Consider the following 16,258-nt stretch of genomic DNA (forward strand, 5'->3'; position numbering starts at 1 on the left):
GTTCATTCTCGTGTTACGCAGCACGTTTGATCTTCAGCAAGAACCAATGAGGTTCATTCTCGTGTTACGCAGCACGTTTGATCTTCAGCAAGAACCAATGAGGTTCATTCTCGTGTTACGCAGCACGTTTGAACTTCAGCAAGAACCAATGAGGTTCATTCTCGTGTTACGCAGCACGTTTGATCTTCAGCAAGAACCAATGAGGTTCATTCTCGTGTTACGCAGCACGTTTGATCTTCAGCAAGAACCAATGAGGTTCATTCTCGTATTACGCAGCACATTTGAGCTTCAGCAAGAACCAATGAGGTTCATTCTCGTGTTACGCAGCACGTTTGATCTTCAGCAAGAACCAATGAGGTTCATTCTCGTGTTACGCAGCACGTTTGATCTTCAGCAAGAACCAATGAGGTTCATTCTCGTGTTACGCAGCACGTTTGATCTTCAGCAAGAACCAATGAGGTTCATTCTCGTGTTACGCAGCACGATTGAACTTCCGCAAGAGGTTCATTCTCGCATGTCAAGCAGATTCGGTTGAGCTTCTATTTATGTTCGCTGATCAGTATTTAAATGTGAATAAAAGCCTAAATTAAATCTGTTCATCATATAAAGCAATCGATTCTCTTCAGAATATTTGGACTAAACCGCTCAATTCATATGGATTAGTTTTACGATCTCTTTATGAACTTTTTGAAGCGTTAAAGTGGTAGTTGCGTAGCTGTCAACGGATTAACAGAAAGCTCTCAGATTTCATCAAAAAGATCTTTGTGTTCCAATGATGAACAAATGTCTTACGGGTTTGGAACAACATTAGGGTGAGTAATTAATGACTGATTTTTCAATTTTTGGTGAACTAACCCTTAAAATACACGGAGGAGGATGATCAACGTAACTGGGAGCAGGTGAGGACTAATCATTTCTGACATATATTGTTCGAAAGGACATTACACCCATTCATTCTTTAAAAATCAGGGTCTTTAAATTTGAATCTGTTCACAGTACAAATAGATTGTGTATAGTTTGTGCTTCAGAAGATTTTAAATATACTAGTTGAGTGGTATGGATTTATTTCATGCTATACCTTTATGTCCTTTTTGAATCTTGAAACATTTGGACCCCATTGAATTTCATTATATGGACAAGAACAGTTGAAATATTCTTCAAAACATCTTTTGTATGTTTCACAGAAGAAAGTCAAACAGGGTTGGAAGAACACAAGGTTGAATAAATGAGTTTTCATTTTTCAGTGAACTGAAGGTTGTTGAAGGATATTTGCAATAATGTAAATTGAGATGGCGTGCCAAGCCCACACAGGCGTATAAAGTACTGTTCATTACCTCAGTGTTGTTTATATCCACCATTCATTTTAATAGCATATCCATCTGATTCTGTGTAAATTATGACACACACATGCATATGACTCAAGCTATCCATGATGATTATCTCTCCTCCTGTTTTCCATACCTTTATATTATTCGGTGAACACTAGTTAGAGCATAATTGGGCGAGTAATTTAGGAGTAATAAGATCTGAATCTAGGTCAGACATTTCCTCGCCCTTTTTTGGCTCAGGGATTTAAAATGCGTCTGCACCGGCACTGACTCTCAGGACAATGGAGTTTGCTTGGAGTGTTAAAAATAAATAAAGACTTTTGCGTTTCTTCTGATGGTTAATATTTGAAAGCAAACAAAAAGGACCCGTCTTCTAGTACATTGTTCTGGCACCTGATACAGAGGGACACTGTGCTGAGGATACGTGAGGAGGAGGGAAAAGAGGATGCCCACTTGTGAATTAGGTGAATGCAGAGAGTGAATGTGCCAATTTGTATGTATAAATGTGTGTGAGGGAAAGCAAAGGAGAGGGAAAGAGAAACCCTTGTGGTAGACAGAAAGAAATAGGATTTCAAGCTCAAACAGAGGAAGTTAAACCAGTTGTTGAGGTGACATCTAGGTTAAAGGTTTTACTTCCTTAACCTTTTTGCTATGGTCACACAACAGGATTCACCACGTCCTCTTTTCTTGACTTTTTAACCATCGCTCATCTGAAAATCAGAACACCAATGCATCTTCTGTCCTTAAAATCAAATGAAAAGACTACTTATGAATGCTGTTTGCTCTATGTTATCACATTTCTGGTGAATGGGTGTGCTATTTGCAAGCGGTGTTTATGTTTTATGGATCAGTTTCGTTATTAGTATGCATCTCAGTTCTCCTGTGTTGTGGTATGTGCTACGGTCATAAAGCATGAGAGGAATGGAGAAAGTCAATGCAGTGCGGCTATGAAACACAGTTGTTACTCAGCATGCCCTTGAGAACATTTGTGATATATAACATGTAACATATAAGGGCCTCATCCCTCAAAATATTCATTGCTCAAATCTTAAGAATGCTGATTAATATTTCTTGTATTAAAAAGATGTAGTGTTCATGCTCTGAGGGATTGGAGATTAATTATACAAGAGATAAAGCAAATATGTATGCGTCAGAACATCTCAAAAGAATGTCAGGCACAATACTGCACAGCTATTTGCACAATGTGGCATTTTGCACGGCTGGCTGAGTCTTGAACACAGCAGAAATGGAAAGTGCACTGTGGACCCGCTTCACAACATGCGTTGTAATGCGAAATGTGAGCCCAGAGAGCGCCTGAGCTCTTTGCATTGAAGGTGCGCGCTGCTGTGCACAACCCCCTTGATGCAGTTGCTAAGCAACCACTTTATCGTCTTATAGGACCTGTGCCGTGGCAACCTCGTATCTGACTAACTGGCACCGACTCAAAAATACTGCAAAAATAGGGCATTATTCACCTTGGCGGTTGTGGGGAAACTCAGTGGGAAAGCACTGTACTCCCTAAAGAATTAAAAAGACATGGAAAAGCCCACTGCAACTTAAAGTTACTTGGGAATAAAATTGAAAAATTTGAGTTGAAGCAACAAACAAGCTTGTTATGCCAGATCAAGATTTTTCTTTTTTTGCAACGTAGTATCTGGTAAAACAGCAAACTTATTTTTTTTACTTTTTCTTTTCTTTTTCTATTCCCCCTTTTTGTGTCATTATTATTATTAATAGTTGATGATATTAATAATTATTAATAATAATCGATGTTGTTGTTATTATTGATATTATTATTCATTGATTTGTATATATTTTCTAAATGTATTTTGTTTTCTTTAGCTTTTTTGTAAAACGTAAAATAAAAATAAAATAAAAAATACTACTAAAAAAAAAGAAAAAAAAAACCCTGACATGCTTAGAACAGAATAAACAGCTTCAATCCACTAATAACAACAGGTCAACATCCAACCTGGACTAGCTATGGCCATCCTAAAAACAGCTAAAACCATTGTAGACCAGCTAGTGACCATCTTAGATAAGCATTAACCAGCTTGACCCAGCTAGTGGCCATCTTGGACCTGCTAATAACCAGCTTTGTTCAGCTGTGACCATCTTAGACCAGCTAATGACCATTCAGGAACAGCTATGACCAGCTCGATCCAGCTAGTGACCAGCTTATATAGGCTATCATGCAGTGCAGTGACTTTAACCAGCCATAACATAACCATCCTAAAAACAGCTAAAACCATTTTGGACCTGCTAGTGACCACCCTAAGCATTGACCAGCTTGGTCCAGCTAGTGATAAATCTTAGACCTGCTAATAATCATTTTGGACTATGACCAGCATGGTCCATCTAGTGACCAGCTAATGAAGGGCTAGATAGTGACCAGGTTAGACCTGCTAAGTGGGTCTAGGACCAGCCAGTGACCAGTTTATGACCAGCTTGGAACAGCTAATAAACAGCTAGATGGAACTACCATGTTCCAAAACAAATACCAGTTTCACCTGGATTTCCCAGAAGGGAATAACATGTTTATTTAGTTCTCATATTTATTATTGTTATTATTATTAATTATTATTATTAATAATTATCATTCAATTAACCTTTAGAGTGTGACAAATCAAGGTTTTAAGTTCACTTGTGAATAAAAAATCTCAAGGAAAAGCAGAAATGTGTGCAGTTCAATGGAGCTGGGCTAAAGCGCGAGCGCGTCCCTCTAGCTAGACGTTATTAGTCTACATGGAGGCGCACTTCCGTCCCGCATAAATCGGTTTAGGGGAGCAGGTGCAGGGAAGGGGACTGAAGCATCACCTCAGATAAAGCGATATATTTGATTTACTGTAGCGTTTAATTTATACATATACGCTGGCTCGGAAGATGGTAGCAAAACAAAGAATCCGTATGGCAAACGAGAAGCACAGCAAAAACATCACTCAGAGGGGGAACGTGGCGAAGACCCTGGTAAGACGGTCGTTTGTCGTCTGTATAAACGTAAACGAATGATGCTCATGTCATTTATGTATGGATTTCGTTTTTAATGTGCATGATTTGGGGTTATCATGACTCAATTTCGAAGCCGTTTTATCGATGTTTTATTCAAACATCACATGAGGCGAGTGCAAGTCTAATTCTTCACCTAGTAATTATTTTCAGTATCGGGGATCATCTGAAATTAGGCTTAATTCGCATGCAGTGTAAACGTGCTATTGTTTTACATAATCACAATCTGCTCAATAAGCTTTATTGAGTCACTATATGATGCAAACCAGATTTAGTTAACGTTGACGCCTGTGTTGTTGCCATGGCTACAGTTGTACAAACTGATGACAGATGCACATAACTAATCTGACCATTGGTGACCCTCCCTTGTAAAGGTGCAGTTTAACCGGGTCACTACATCTGTCATAGGCATCAATGAAATCATTTTGCCCTGTGTGGCAAGCTGCAGTTGTATTTACTGTGAGAATGTGGCATGGGTTAATGCTTGATGAAGATTCATGATGAAGTACGTTAATGAGTATTTCGGCCATCATGACAGGAGTATGATAGTGATTATTAACATCCAACATGTCTTATGTGGATCCGTTTACGAGCGACTGTGTTTGCAAGGATACTCGCAGAGACGGGCACTTTGACATAATTTTACATAGGCCTACGTGTCCGTTCAAGCACAAAAAGACAAGAAAGAGAACTGAATTCTGTGTTCCTATATATAGGGTATATAGATAGGGGTTTATCAGTGAAACTGAAACACTGGCCAATATAGTGGTTGGAGGTTTCACAACTATATACAATCTTCACTGATTTTACATTCCATCAGTAAGAGCGGAGTGTGAAGATTGAATTAGCAGAGCAATAGCACAGCTGAACATAAAATATTGCAATCCACACAACATAATGGGAGACGTATCAGAGTTCAAAAGAGGATAAATGTGTTGGTGCTCGTCTCGCTGGCTCATCTGTGACATGGACAGCAACTCTTTGTGGTTTATCGAGAGCTGTGGGATCCAGGGTAATGTTGGCATACCAACATACAGGACGAAACACATCCAACAGGAGTAACTGTCGACTCAAGAGGAAGCTGTCTGAAAGAGATGTCCAGGTACTAACCCGTATCCAAAAAAACATAAAACCACAGCTGTCCACAGATGTGCACCTCGACTCTCATGTTTCTGCCAAAACTGTTCATCTGGAGCTCCACAGAGTCAATATTCAAGGTCAGGCTGCTATAGCCAAACCTTTGGTCACTCGTTCCAATGCCAAATGTGGGTTTCAATGCTGCCAACAGTGCAGATCTTGGGCTGTGGACAGAAGCATGTATTGTTCTCTGATGAGTCCACCTTCACTGTCTTTCCCACATCCGTGCGTTACAGTGTGGAGAAGATCCAGAGAGGCTCAACACCTGGACTGTTGCTGCCCAGAGTGAAGCACAGGGTGGATCAGTGATGGTTTGGACTGCAATATCATGGCATTCCCTTCTGTGCTTGATGGACACGTCACTGCCAAGGACTATCGAACCATTCTGGAGGATAATGTGCACCTAATGTTTCAAACATTGTACCCTGAAGGGGTTGCCATGTATCAGCATGATAAAGCACCAATACACACAGCATGTGACAGAATGCTTTGATGAACATGAAAGTGAAGTTGAACATCTCCCATGGCCTGCACAGTCACCAGATCGAAATATTTTTGAGCCACTTTGGGATATTTTGGAGTGATTTTTTTCCAGTGAGTCTGGAAACGTTTTCCTCCACTAGCATCACATATGGGCCTGGCCACTGTTCTGGAAGAGGAACGGCTCAAAATCCCTCTGGCCACTGTGAAGGACTTGAATCTGACATTCTCAAGACGAATTGATGCTGTATTGGCCCCAAAAGGAGGCCCTACATCATGCTAATACATTATTGTGCATGGTTTAAAACCAGATGTTTCAGTTTCATTCTCCAAATATATAATTTTTATTATATAAAGATAAATGGCTGAAATGGCTGTATTAGATAAAATGGCTTTTTGGTATATCATGATGCAAACAAAACATCTGATGCATAATTTTGTGTATGGACGAATCAACAAATCTTCAAGTGTTTGTTTTCTTTTTGTTACCGTGACATTATGCAGACATTTGTGTCATGTGTAAACAGATACCACAGCTTTGTTTTGTTTATGAAATATATATTTTTTATTTATGAAACATTTCAACTTTCACTGTTTCAGCGACCGCAGGAGGAGAAATATCCGGTGGGGCCATGGCTTCTGGCACTCTTTGTATTTGTTGTCTGTGGATCAGGTGATATTAAAGTTTGAATTTTTTTAGATTATATGTGCTGATTGCTATTGCTGTTTATGTAATAATAAACTGATTCCGTCATTTTTCTTTCTTGTTTTCAGCAATTTTTCAGATAATTCAAAGTATCCGAATGGGAATGTGAGTCCCAGTGTCGTTCACACACCCCGTCGTACACCTGAATGAGATTCTCCGTGTGATTGGACACAATCTGAAGGAAGACTGGAAGGTTGAAGTCTTGTATGCTGAGCTGGATCTAGTGTACAAAACTACATGACATTGTCACACATGTTTACAGTGTCCCTGGATGAAGGGAACACGTGCTTTTCTACAGAACCATTTTTGTTGTTGACATCATATTATTTTTATCATATTTATTTGTGATTGATGATTGCCATGATCTATTTCTCTATTTAACTGTGTTTGCGTGAGCCTTTTTCAAATAAACGTCAAACACATTTGGATAATGCCTCATTAACATTTCGCTTTTTTTAAAGCAGTTCAAAACTTTGTCATTTAAATGTTATTTTATCTTTTTTTTTTATGTAAACATTATGAATGTTACATGACAGTAGATTATGATTTGTCACGTAAAATTAGCAGACTGGATCCCCACTGGATCAGAGGTCTTTATGAAAGGGATAGTTTGCCCAAAAATGGCGAACTCAAAAATCCTTTACGCACTCTCGTATTGTTCCAAACCTGTATGAGTTTCTTTCTTTCTGTTGAACACAAAAGATGATATTTTGAAGAATGTTGGTTGTCAGAGTTGATGGCACCCATTTACCTCCATAGTAGGAAAACAAAAAATACAATGGAAGTCAATGGCTACCGTTAACTGTCTGGTTACAAACATTCTTCAAAATATCTTCCTTTGTGTTCAACAGAAGAAAGACACTCATACAGGTTTAGAACAACTTGAGGGAGAGTAAATGATCAAATGTTCATTTTTGGATCAACTATCCCTTGAAGTTTTTGTCACCTTGATTCTTGATCCTTATTTGAGTTTTACCATCTAGCCCCTAAGAAAACATGGATGAACTGAGGAGGAATTATTTTCAATTCAATCATTTCAATTTTTCAAGCATCATAAAGAGGATCCGTTATATAGCCATTATTCATGATACAGTTAAAAGATTACATTATGCACTAGGTTACTATGAAGGCCAACAAAATAATGCAATTTGAAACGTACTATGAAATGAAAATTTACATTTTCTAAATGCATGTTATTGATCTTATTGTGAACGATTAATCTATGCATGTTTTTTTTTTTTATCTCGCAATTTTAAAATCGAAATATAACTCGCTCTTCCAGTTAAAATGACATTAGATGTACACTTTTTCCTTTTACAGTAATGTTACACTTAAAAATGATCTGTCTATACTTCTGTTTCATCACGTCTTCAAGAAACAATGATTTTAACTTGACTACAGCTGTTTGGCCAACTAACATTTGAACTGAAAAAAACAAAAACAGCAATGATATAAACACTCACCACATCCCTGTGCTATGATAAACCCTGGCAAGCATTTCTAGTTTATTCAGAAGTCTGGTTAAATGCACCTGGCATGCCACACAAGCTAAAGCATCTCAAGGATTTTTCTCACAAACATGACTTTATTGAGAGTTGTTAAGTGCAACTGGCAAGTGCAATTACAGTATTTTACAACTTATCTCCTGGTTTGAGAACATGCACAGAACATAAGCATACAAGTTGTGTACACAATGCAAATCCATGTCAGCTATATGATAGTCAAGAGTAACTGTAAGTTAATAGATTGATCCAGAATACTTCACTGTCCAAACTGAAAACAGAAATCACATGGTTGTAATACTTCAAAATCATCTCAAGTGAACAAAGTAGTGTACAGCGGGTGTTAGATGAGTGGGGTTTTTTTTTTTTGTCCGTTTGTCAGATAAATATCTTAAGACTGATCCTGCTTAACAGCATAAAAAAAAAAGGATGTTGTCTTCTCCAACTACCTCGCTACCCTTTAAATATGTACAACCTATATAGTGTCTCTTTAACCGCTTCACATATCGCTATTTTACAAAATACTTACACTAATCATACAATAATATACAGCCCGTCCACCTCGAATATTCAGCTTGCGTCTCATCCGTCATTCTCACTGCGCGGAGAACGAATGCAGATTTTAAGCATCATGCCTCCTTGTTTTCTTCATTCAAAAGAGTGTCATGATTACCCCAATGCAACTATGAACGTCATCGATGCGTCCGCCTTCCCCATGCCAGCTGGGGCACAGATCGGCAGATCTTCAAAGTTTCATCACATTCGTCACCAGAAAAGTGCTTGCTTTACTAGAAGCTCGCAGTCTAAAAAGACCGCCGTCAGCATTTACACTACAAAAGGTAAGGGAGACATGACTGAAAACCAACATGACTTTAGACACAGGCACAGTGATTCTTTATATCGTGTCCACTCCAATTGTTTTTCTTCCACCTGACAATCACATTCTGTGGATTTTGCCAATGTCCCAACCTCAGCCAACTGGATTGTCACCGGTGTATAAATCGCCTCAGTACGACATTTGTCAAGTTTTGAAAGGTGTGCAAATTTCATCAGTCTAACATGTGAGTGATGCATGTTTGTTCATAAGCTTCAGTCCGTTTCCTTTACGGTTCGAGTCACTCGGTCGCCCTCAACGGGAACTTTCATCCTGTGCTATGCTGAAGGTCCCGAGTTTTGTGCTGCCAGTTGGGCCGACGGGGCGGGCGGCTGCTGCGCTCCTTGCGTGGAGGAGGAGGACGACGGGGGCGAGCCGGTCTGAACTTGCGCCTGGAACTGTGCGAGCTGCTCCGGGCTGGCCAGGTTCTTCAGCAAGTTGTTTTCTTGTTCCAGTTGAGAATTTCTCTCAATCAGTTCTTTAATCTGTTCTTTCAACACCTCCACCTCCTCACGGACAGCATACATCAAGTGACTCTTCACAAGATCCTGAAAGTGGACAGCAAAGCGTTATTTTCATATCTTTCTTTTTGCTTATTCAAACCAAAACATCTGTGTTCATTCACACACACTTTCAAAAACATCTTCATTTTATTACACGTGTCATATTGTTATGTGGAAACACAAATCTCCTCTGAGGTGCCGTGTTCACGGTTATGAAGGTTTGGAATAAAGCCTTGAAAATCATTTACTCGCCCTCATGTTGCTCCAAACCTGTCACGTTATGGGTTTTCCTTCTTCGGTTGAACACAAAAGATGATATTTTGAAGAATGATGGTAACCAATCAGTTGACTTCTGTCTGATTACCATCATTCTTCAAAATATCTTTCACATTCAACCAAAGAAAGAAACACATACAGGTTTGGAGCAATATGAGGGCGAGTAAATGACAGAATTTTAATTTTCGGGTGAACTATCCCTTTAACCTGCTTCTGCTCGATACCCACAGTCCCTCCCTTTATGCCGCTGCTCTGCGTCACCAAACCGACAAAATGGCCGTCCCACACCGCGTCAGGCCAATCAGAAGCCGAGATATTTTTAACTAGGTGTAAAAGCTTAGGGGTTTGCCTAGCAACAGTAACAAGGCGCACAGATCGCGTGAGCACGCAGGCGAAACCCCAGTCAAGTCAGCAAACAAACACTTCACTCGTTTTCTTACCAGCTTTTCAGTTCAAACTAAACCTGGACTAGTCTAGAGCGAAAGCTTACCGTGTTCAAAACAATGAAACGTCAGAATCGACGCCGTCGCAATGACAGAACAACAATAATTTGATAATGATTAACGTTAAGTTACATAATTCATTCCCCCTGGCACTGATGCAACTCGATAGACTGCTTACAGCATGTAAACAATATATCTGTTTAAATATGCACTATTCATGATGAGAAAAGCAAGATGACTTACCATCGCTTGTTCAATTTTGTTGTCTATGGCCACAACACTGGCACCCGATGAGCTGTGGGGGAAAAAGAGAGAGAATCGTCACTTCACTGCTTAATTACACGAGAAACTATGGCAACAGCAAAACAACATTACCCTAAACACACAAAATGACGAAAATCATCGCTTCAAGGTTATGTAATATTACACATACTAACGTTACAGTGTTTTCTGTGGAAACCTCTAGAACACGTCAAGCGCTGCTGTATTCTGTCGCTTATTCAGAAAGATACACTTATAAACTCAGCACCATCTTTCAGGGACTGTGGGTGAAACAGCAGGCAAGCAGCTTAACGTTACAGCTGAGGGTTTTACCCGACCGAAGCAAAACCAGCCATCAAAACGCTCAGCTGTGATATAAATGAGACGAATTCTCCAAAACAGCACCGCGTATATTTTCATTTCCACCGCTCTAATTTTGCACAATACATGACACAAGCTTTAGCCTTCATCACGAGCATATCAAGTCTGACATTTTACCTATTGTCGAGCTTGACGGACGAGGTCTCTGTCCCCAACAACGACGAGAGAAAAGATATTGAGAAATTTCTAAGCTGACAAACACCAAGATCCATCGCCACGGAATAGCATGGAGAATTCATGCTATTGCGTCCATATGAAACCGGGCAGGGAAGCGAGCGCGTGTCCTTCCTACAGCCTTTCGAGCATTACATCCTTTGTGTGCGTTTGCAGGGATATTATGCCGTGACTCCCCAGCAGAAAAGCTCGCTTTATCAAGAGACCGTACATCCAGTGCCGCAGCACAAAGAAACTCCAAGGTCAGCTCATCTCTGCGCTGGTGAATATCTGCAGCCTGGGCTATTTGCATAATATATTTTACACCAGCACAGCTGAGCACGCCATTGGCGGAGAGCGGGCGGGATTTGACTAATCTATGCAGCGACGTCCCCGTTTGGCGCTCTTCCGACTCGCTCTGGATAATTTATTCAAACGCGACTTGCCTTATTCGACAATCCGGTTGAAGCGAGTTGATGTTATTTCCACCAGAAGTCTCAAGGCACCAACAGCTCTTATCAGCCCATTTCTATTACTCAGCATCTATTTTACCACAGAAAGCAGGCAGAAATAATGTTTCTCCATGTTATGTCATTTGCACGGCCCTTCTGGGGAGAACGTTTTTTTTGTTTTTTTTTTAAATACTGATTTCTGAAAAATATTTTCCAGTTTGTTAAGTTGAATTGAAGACACGGGCAAAACAATATTTGAAGGGCAATTGCCTCTGCTTTGAGCACCGCGTTTACATGCCGCCACTTATCGGCAAGCAGCGGAACTGCAGTGGAGTGAATCCCTAAAGCAGGGGTTTCTGGAGCCCCATTAGGACCTTCAACCGTCCCAGGGACTCCCAATAAGAAAAGTGAAACATTTTAACGATAAAACGTCTTTTCTTCCTGAGAACCAGAAAAAGAGTTTTGGAATTTAGCATTTCCCCCCATGTAATTACATTGTTTAGAGCATTAGTGGATAATGGATTTTTTTTGTTGTTGTTTTTTTTTTATTAAAGATATTTTATTCACGTTATACTATATCCACTGTAGTGGACACCAGGACTCAGTTGTATAGGCAAACACTTTTTTTTTTCCATTCACCAATCAATTTTTAGGTTTCAGGATTTTTTTTAAACAAAGTTTGTATAAAGATGATTCTCACCTATGTTATGAAAGATGTAACGGAAATTTGAATGAATATACCATTTCACTTGTTATGCAATATGTGGGTAAAATGGCCATAAATGGTAAGTCCCCTTCAATACAATGCATCTAATTAGCATATTAATGTTCTTATGTAAACATATTATAAAAATGTTGCCAATTATTACACTTTTTTTTTATTACATCTAATATTTCATAGGAATATTGATATATAATTTATTTTCCTATTCACTTCTTGTGATTCACTTGTTGTGTCCCAAAATGTCTGATAAACATGCTTCAAGTCCTGGTGTGTCCACCACTACAGTGGACATGTATAAAATCAATGCCCTGTTCCAAGGTCTTAATGCAGAAAGCATCAACAGCATGTTTAGATAAAACTCGGTCCCCTACGCTTTAAACGCAGCTAACTAATCTCATGTGAGCTTTAATTGAAGTGTTTAACTACACATCAGACATCAGCGTGCTTCATATTATCTGCGCCTGCACATGTGCTTGGTTTGCAAGGCTCAGGGTGATGCCAATTCAGTTGCAGAAGAGACAGAAGACAGATGAGCAAACTAAACCCAAACGCACTAATTCAACAGGACAGTTATACATCTCACACTATGGTGATGAAACTATGGTATACCTCAAACTTAAAACTTTTTTTTTTTTTTTTTACCTTTTTAAATGCTAACAAGCATGATGTTCCAACTGTGTACCACTTAGCTTCATAAACTGCTTTCAAAGCATGAAATGAAAATTATATTTTCTAAATGCACATTATTAATCTTATTGTGAACAATTCACGCATGTTTTGACCTGTAATTCTTAATCAAAATGTCTTTCAGTGAAATGACTTCTCTCCAGTGACATTATGCTGGACTTCTCCAATCATTTAGTCCACTTAAACGCACCTCTTTCTTACTATCGAATGCAAGCCTCAGCCTATATACAGTGCAATGCATAAGTGAATACACCCATGCTAAAGTTGACTAAAAAGAGGAATAAAAAATCATATTTTGGAAATTGAACTTAATGCCTTAATTTAAAAAATTAGGAAAAATCCAACCTTTAAGGACACCAATTTTCTTTGTGAATGAATAATGTATCGTAAATAAATAAATGTTCTTCCTTAAAATACATGGTGCATAAGTGAGTACACCCCTATGTTAAATTCCCATAGAGGCAGGCAGATTTTTATTTTTAAGTATTTTTTAAAAAAAATGTTTAGGATACTATGCATCCTGATAAAGTTCCCTTGGCCTTTGGAATTAAAATAGCCCCACATCATCACATAGCCTTCACCATACCTAGAGATTGGCATGGGGTACTTTCCATAAGATCATCTCTCAATGCAAATCAAACTAGCTTTTAGGCTAACTGAAATAAAATCATGCCAATCTCTAGGTATGGTGAAGGCTATGTGATGATGTGGGGCTATTTTAATTCCAAAGGCCAAGGGAACTTTATCAGGATGCATAGTATCCTAAAAAAAACAAAACAAAAAAAAATTAAAAATAAAAATCTGCCTGCCTCTATGGGAATTTAACATAGGGGTGTACTCACTTATGCACCATGTATTTTAAGGAAGAACATTTATTTATTTACGATATATTATTCATTCACAAAGAAAACTGGTGTCCTTAAAGGTTGGATTTTTCCTAATTTTTTAAATTAAGGCATTAAGTTCAATTTCCAAAATATGATTTTTTTATTCCTCTTTTTAGTCAACTTTAGCATGGGTGTATTCACTTATGCATTGCACTGTATATATATATATTCTGCCTGAGATATATATTCAGATAAAAAATATAAACAAATGGACATGAAACATTGAGTTGATATCATAATGTAAGCAAAGAATGATGAGAGAAATGAAACTAGACATGTAGGAAATCGTTAGGGACAACAGTCAATTATATATAGTTAACAGTCATGACAAAAATATCTGACAACAAAGATGTGTAGTAATACTACTACTAATAATAATAATAATAATAAGCCTTAGTTTGCATAAGATGTGGATATTTCACAATCCACAGTTACATCAGCTTTGCAGTTTCAACACGCTGTCATCTTGAGTCATGACTGTGGTTAGGTTGGTTAATTTCTGTTGTAAAGGTGTGTACTTATCATCCACATGGATAAACTATAATAAAGGTGGTGTAACACCCAACCGGTAAGCTCAGAGGAATGCTTCATTGTGCTCACAGGATCATTTCCCGCCAAATGAAAACAGATATCCTCAGTTCCTCTGAAACAGTCCTGCCCACTAATGACAAACCTTTGAAAACATCAGTGGGATTTAGCACTGCTGTAATGTTTAAACCAAGTGTACGCTTGCATCCAGTAAAAATAGATCACTTATCCTAATGAAGTGCACACCAAATGAAGCCCCACACTAAGCTGCTCAGGACGCTGTTAGCTGTTCCAGGCTCTTTGACTGGAAGTGGATTTAAGCAATTATGAAGTCCAAATATACCTCTGCTGTCCATGACCTGACCTCACACTACCACCATTCAGAGCGCTCAACTACACAACACCTACTTATTTATTGACATCTTTGTGGGGCGATCACAGTTCGCCATCTCACTATTGAAACAGTCACAATTAAAAAACAGGCCATGGCACACACTATTACTCCACTATTACTATTACTATTACTAAGTGCTATGACACAATTTATATGAACACCTGATTGGACCAGTAGAAGGTTCTCTGGACGGTGTGTACTCAACATAGTGAACAAGAAGAACATGTTTGTCATTGATAAAGAAGCTTCTGTCTAGAAATCTGGCTCTAAAGGTCAACAGAACAAATCATCCATCTACCCTTTCCACTTAAAGTTTGATTGTCGCTCGAACGGAAGATCATTGCTCTAGAAACGCCCAAGTCATGGGTTCAATACCCAGGGAATGCATTAACAAAAAACAATGTTAAATGCAATGCAAGTTTCTTTGGATAAAAGCCTCTGCCATATGTGTAAATGTAAATGAATTTCAACAGAGATCAAATGACACCTGACAGGAATTAACAAAATAATGGAGACGTTTGACATGCATTGCTATCTAAAAGCATTTCAATGCACCAAATATTATTTTCCACTAAAACATTCCTTCTGTAAACCAAAATATACTTTGATTCTCTCGATTTATCTTCTTTGCACATAAATCAACAGACTGAACATGATTTCCTCATTAAAATGACCAGATTAATCTGACACACATATGATGCTCAGAGGAACAAAGACCTCCTGAGACTCTCCAACAAATAGATGCCACACTTTTCATTCATGATGGCAAATGCATTTGCATCTTGGTTTAAAATATCTTCCAAGGAAGAATCAGAAAGCATATGAATAGAAAATGCTGTGTAAACTGCCTCGTCTCACATCTAATAAATATATATATGTATGGATGTATGGATGGATATATACATATATATGGTAGTGTAAAACACACTTTACCTTTTCAAATGCTGCTCTAATTCCCAGAACAAAAGCTTCATGGCCATTTCGTCTCGGCCGTGAACTGGGAGGACCGTTTCTCTCATTGATGTCGATCAGCGGCCCTCCAAACACAGAACTTGCTCCTCTATTCCTCACACGACTCAAAAACACACACGTGCACATCCACAAAGAGGCATGGCCACTGTTTCACTCCCTTTATCTTCTCCAGCAGTCGTAAAAGCTGAACCATCACCACCACAAGACCTGGTATTAGCTCTGTGGTCCAGTCTCCGCTTGCCTTCACTATACTGCCTTTGTGCATATAGAGAGATTCGTGAACGATTGAGTGAAAACAAGAGTAGGGCAAGCTGTGATGTCACGTCACTGACATGGTCACGTGACTGTTACATAAACCAGCAACAGAGATTAAAATATTCCCAATGATGGCTTCTCGCACGCATCCGTGCTCTCGGGGAGGCTGCCTTCCTCGCAACCCTCAACGGCTATCCAAACCTATCCTGTCCCAATGTTTTTCTTCTCCTCTTTATTTTCCCGGCACAGAAGCGTGCATTTCTCCCCTGTGGAGAGAAGAGACGGGCCCCTGCACTTGAGCCGGGACTT

At 39.0% G+C, this 16,258-nt stretch overlaps 2 protein-coding genes across 4 annotated transcripts in view; one reads left to right on the forward strand and one right to left on the reverse strand.

The window, feature by feature from the left end:
* Positions 1 to 4,074: 4,074 nt before the first annotated feature.
* Positions 4,075 to 6,903, forward strand: serp2 (stress-associated endoplasmic reticulum protein family member 2). The gene is made up of 3 exons (XM_084122223.1): positions 4,075 to 4,295; positions 6,552 to 6,624; positions 6,726 to 6,903. Exons 1-3 carry the CDS (start codon positions 4,212 to 4,214, stop codon positions 6,764 to 6,766), a joined length of 198 nt encoding a protein of 65 aa, XP_083978349.1. The 5' UTR covers positions 4,075 to 4,211; the 3' UTR covers positions 6,767 to 6,903.
* A 1,319-nt stretch (positions 6,904 to 8,222) lies between these two features.
* Positions 8,223 to 16,258, reverse strand: part of tsc22d1 (TSC22 domain family, member 1) — a 46,516-nt gene continuing 38,480 nt past the window's right edge. Inside the window, exons 1-3 of one of the 3 annotated variants that reach the window (XM_084122214.1) lie at positions 15,656 to 16,245; positions 10,499 to 10,550; positions 8,223 to 9,581 (exon numbers count right to left, since the gene is read on the reverse strand). In XM_084122214.1, the coding sequence (XP_083978340.1) occupies positions 9,312 to 9,581; positions 10,499 to 10,550; positions 15,656 to 15,741 (408 nt within the window). In that variant the 5' untranslated portion in view covers positions 15,742 to 16,245 and the 3' untranslated portion in view covers positions 8,223 to 9,311. Of the gene's footprint in view, positions 9,582 to 10,498; positions 10,551 to 11,014; positions 11,346 to 15,655; positions 16,246 to 16,258 lie in introns of those variants that run through there. The other 2 variants (XM_084122213.1, XM_084122212.1) reach the window with 2 other exon arrangements.

The sequence above is a fragment of the Abramis brama genome (assembly GCF_963993115.1).
Source record: "Abramis brama genome assembly, chromosome: 8".
NCBI lineage: Eukaryota > Metazoa > Chordata > Actinopteri > Cypriniformes > Leuciscidae > Abramis > Abramis brama.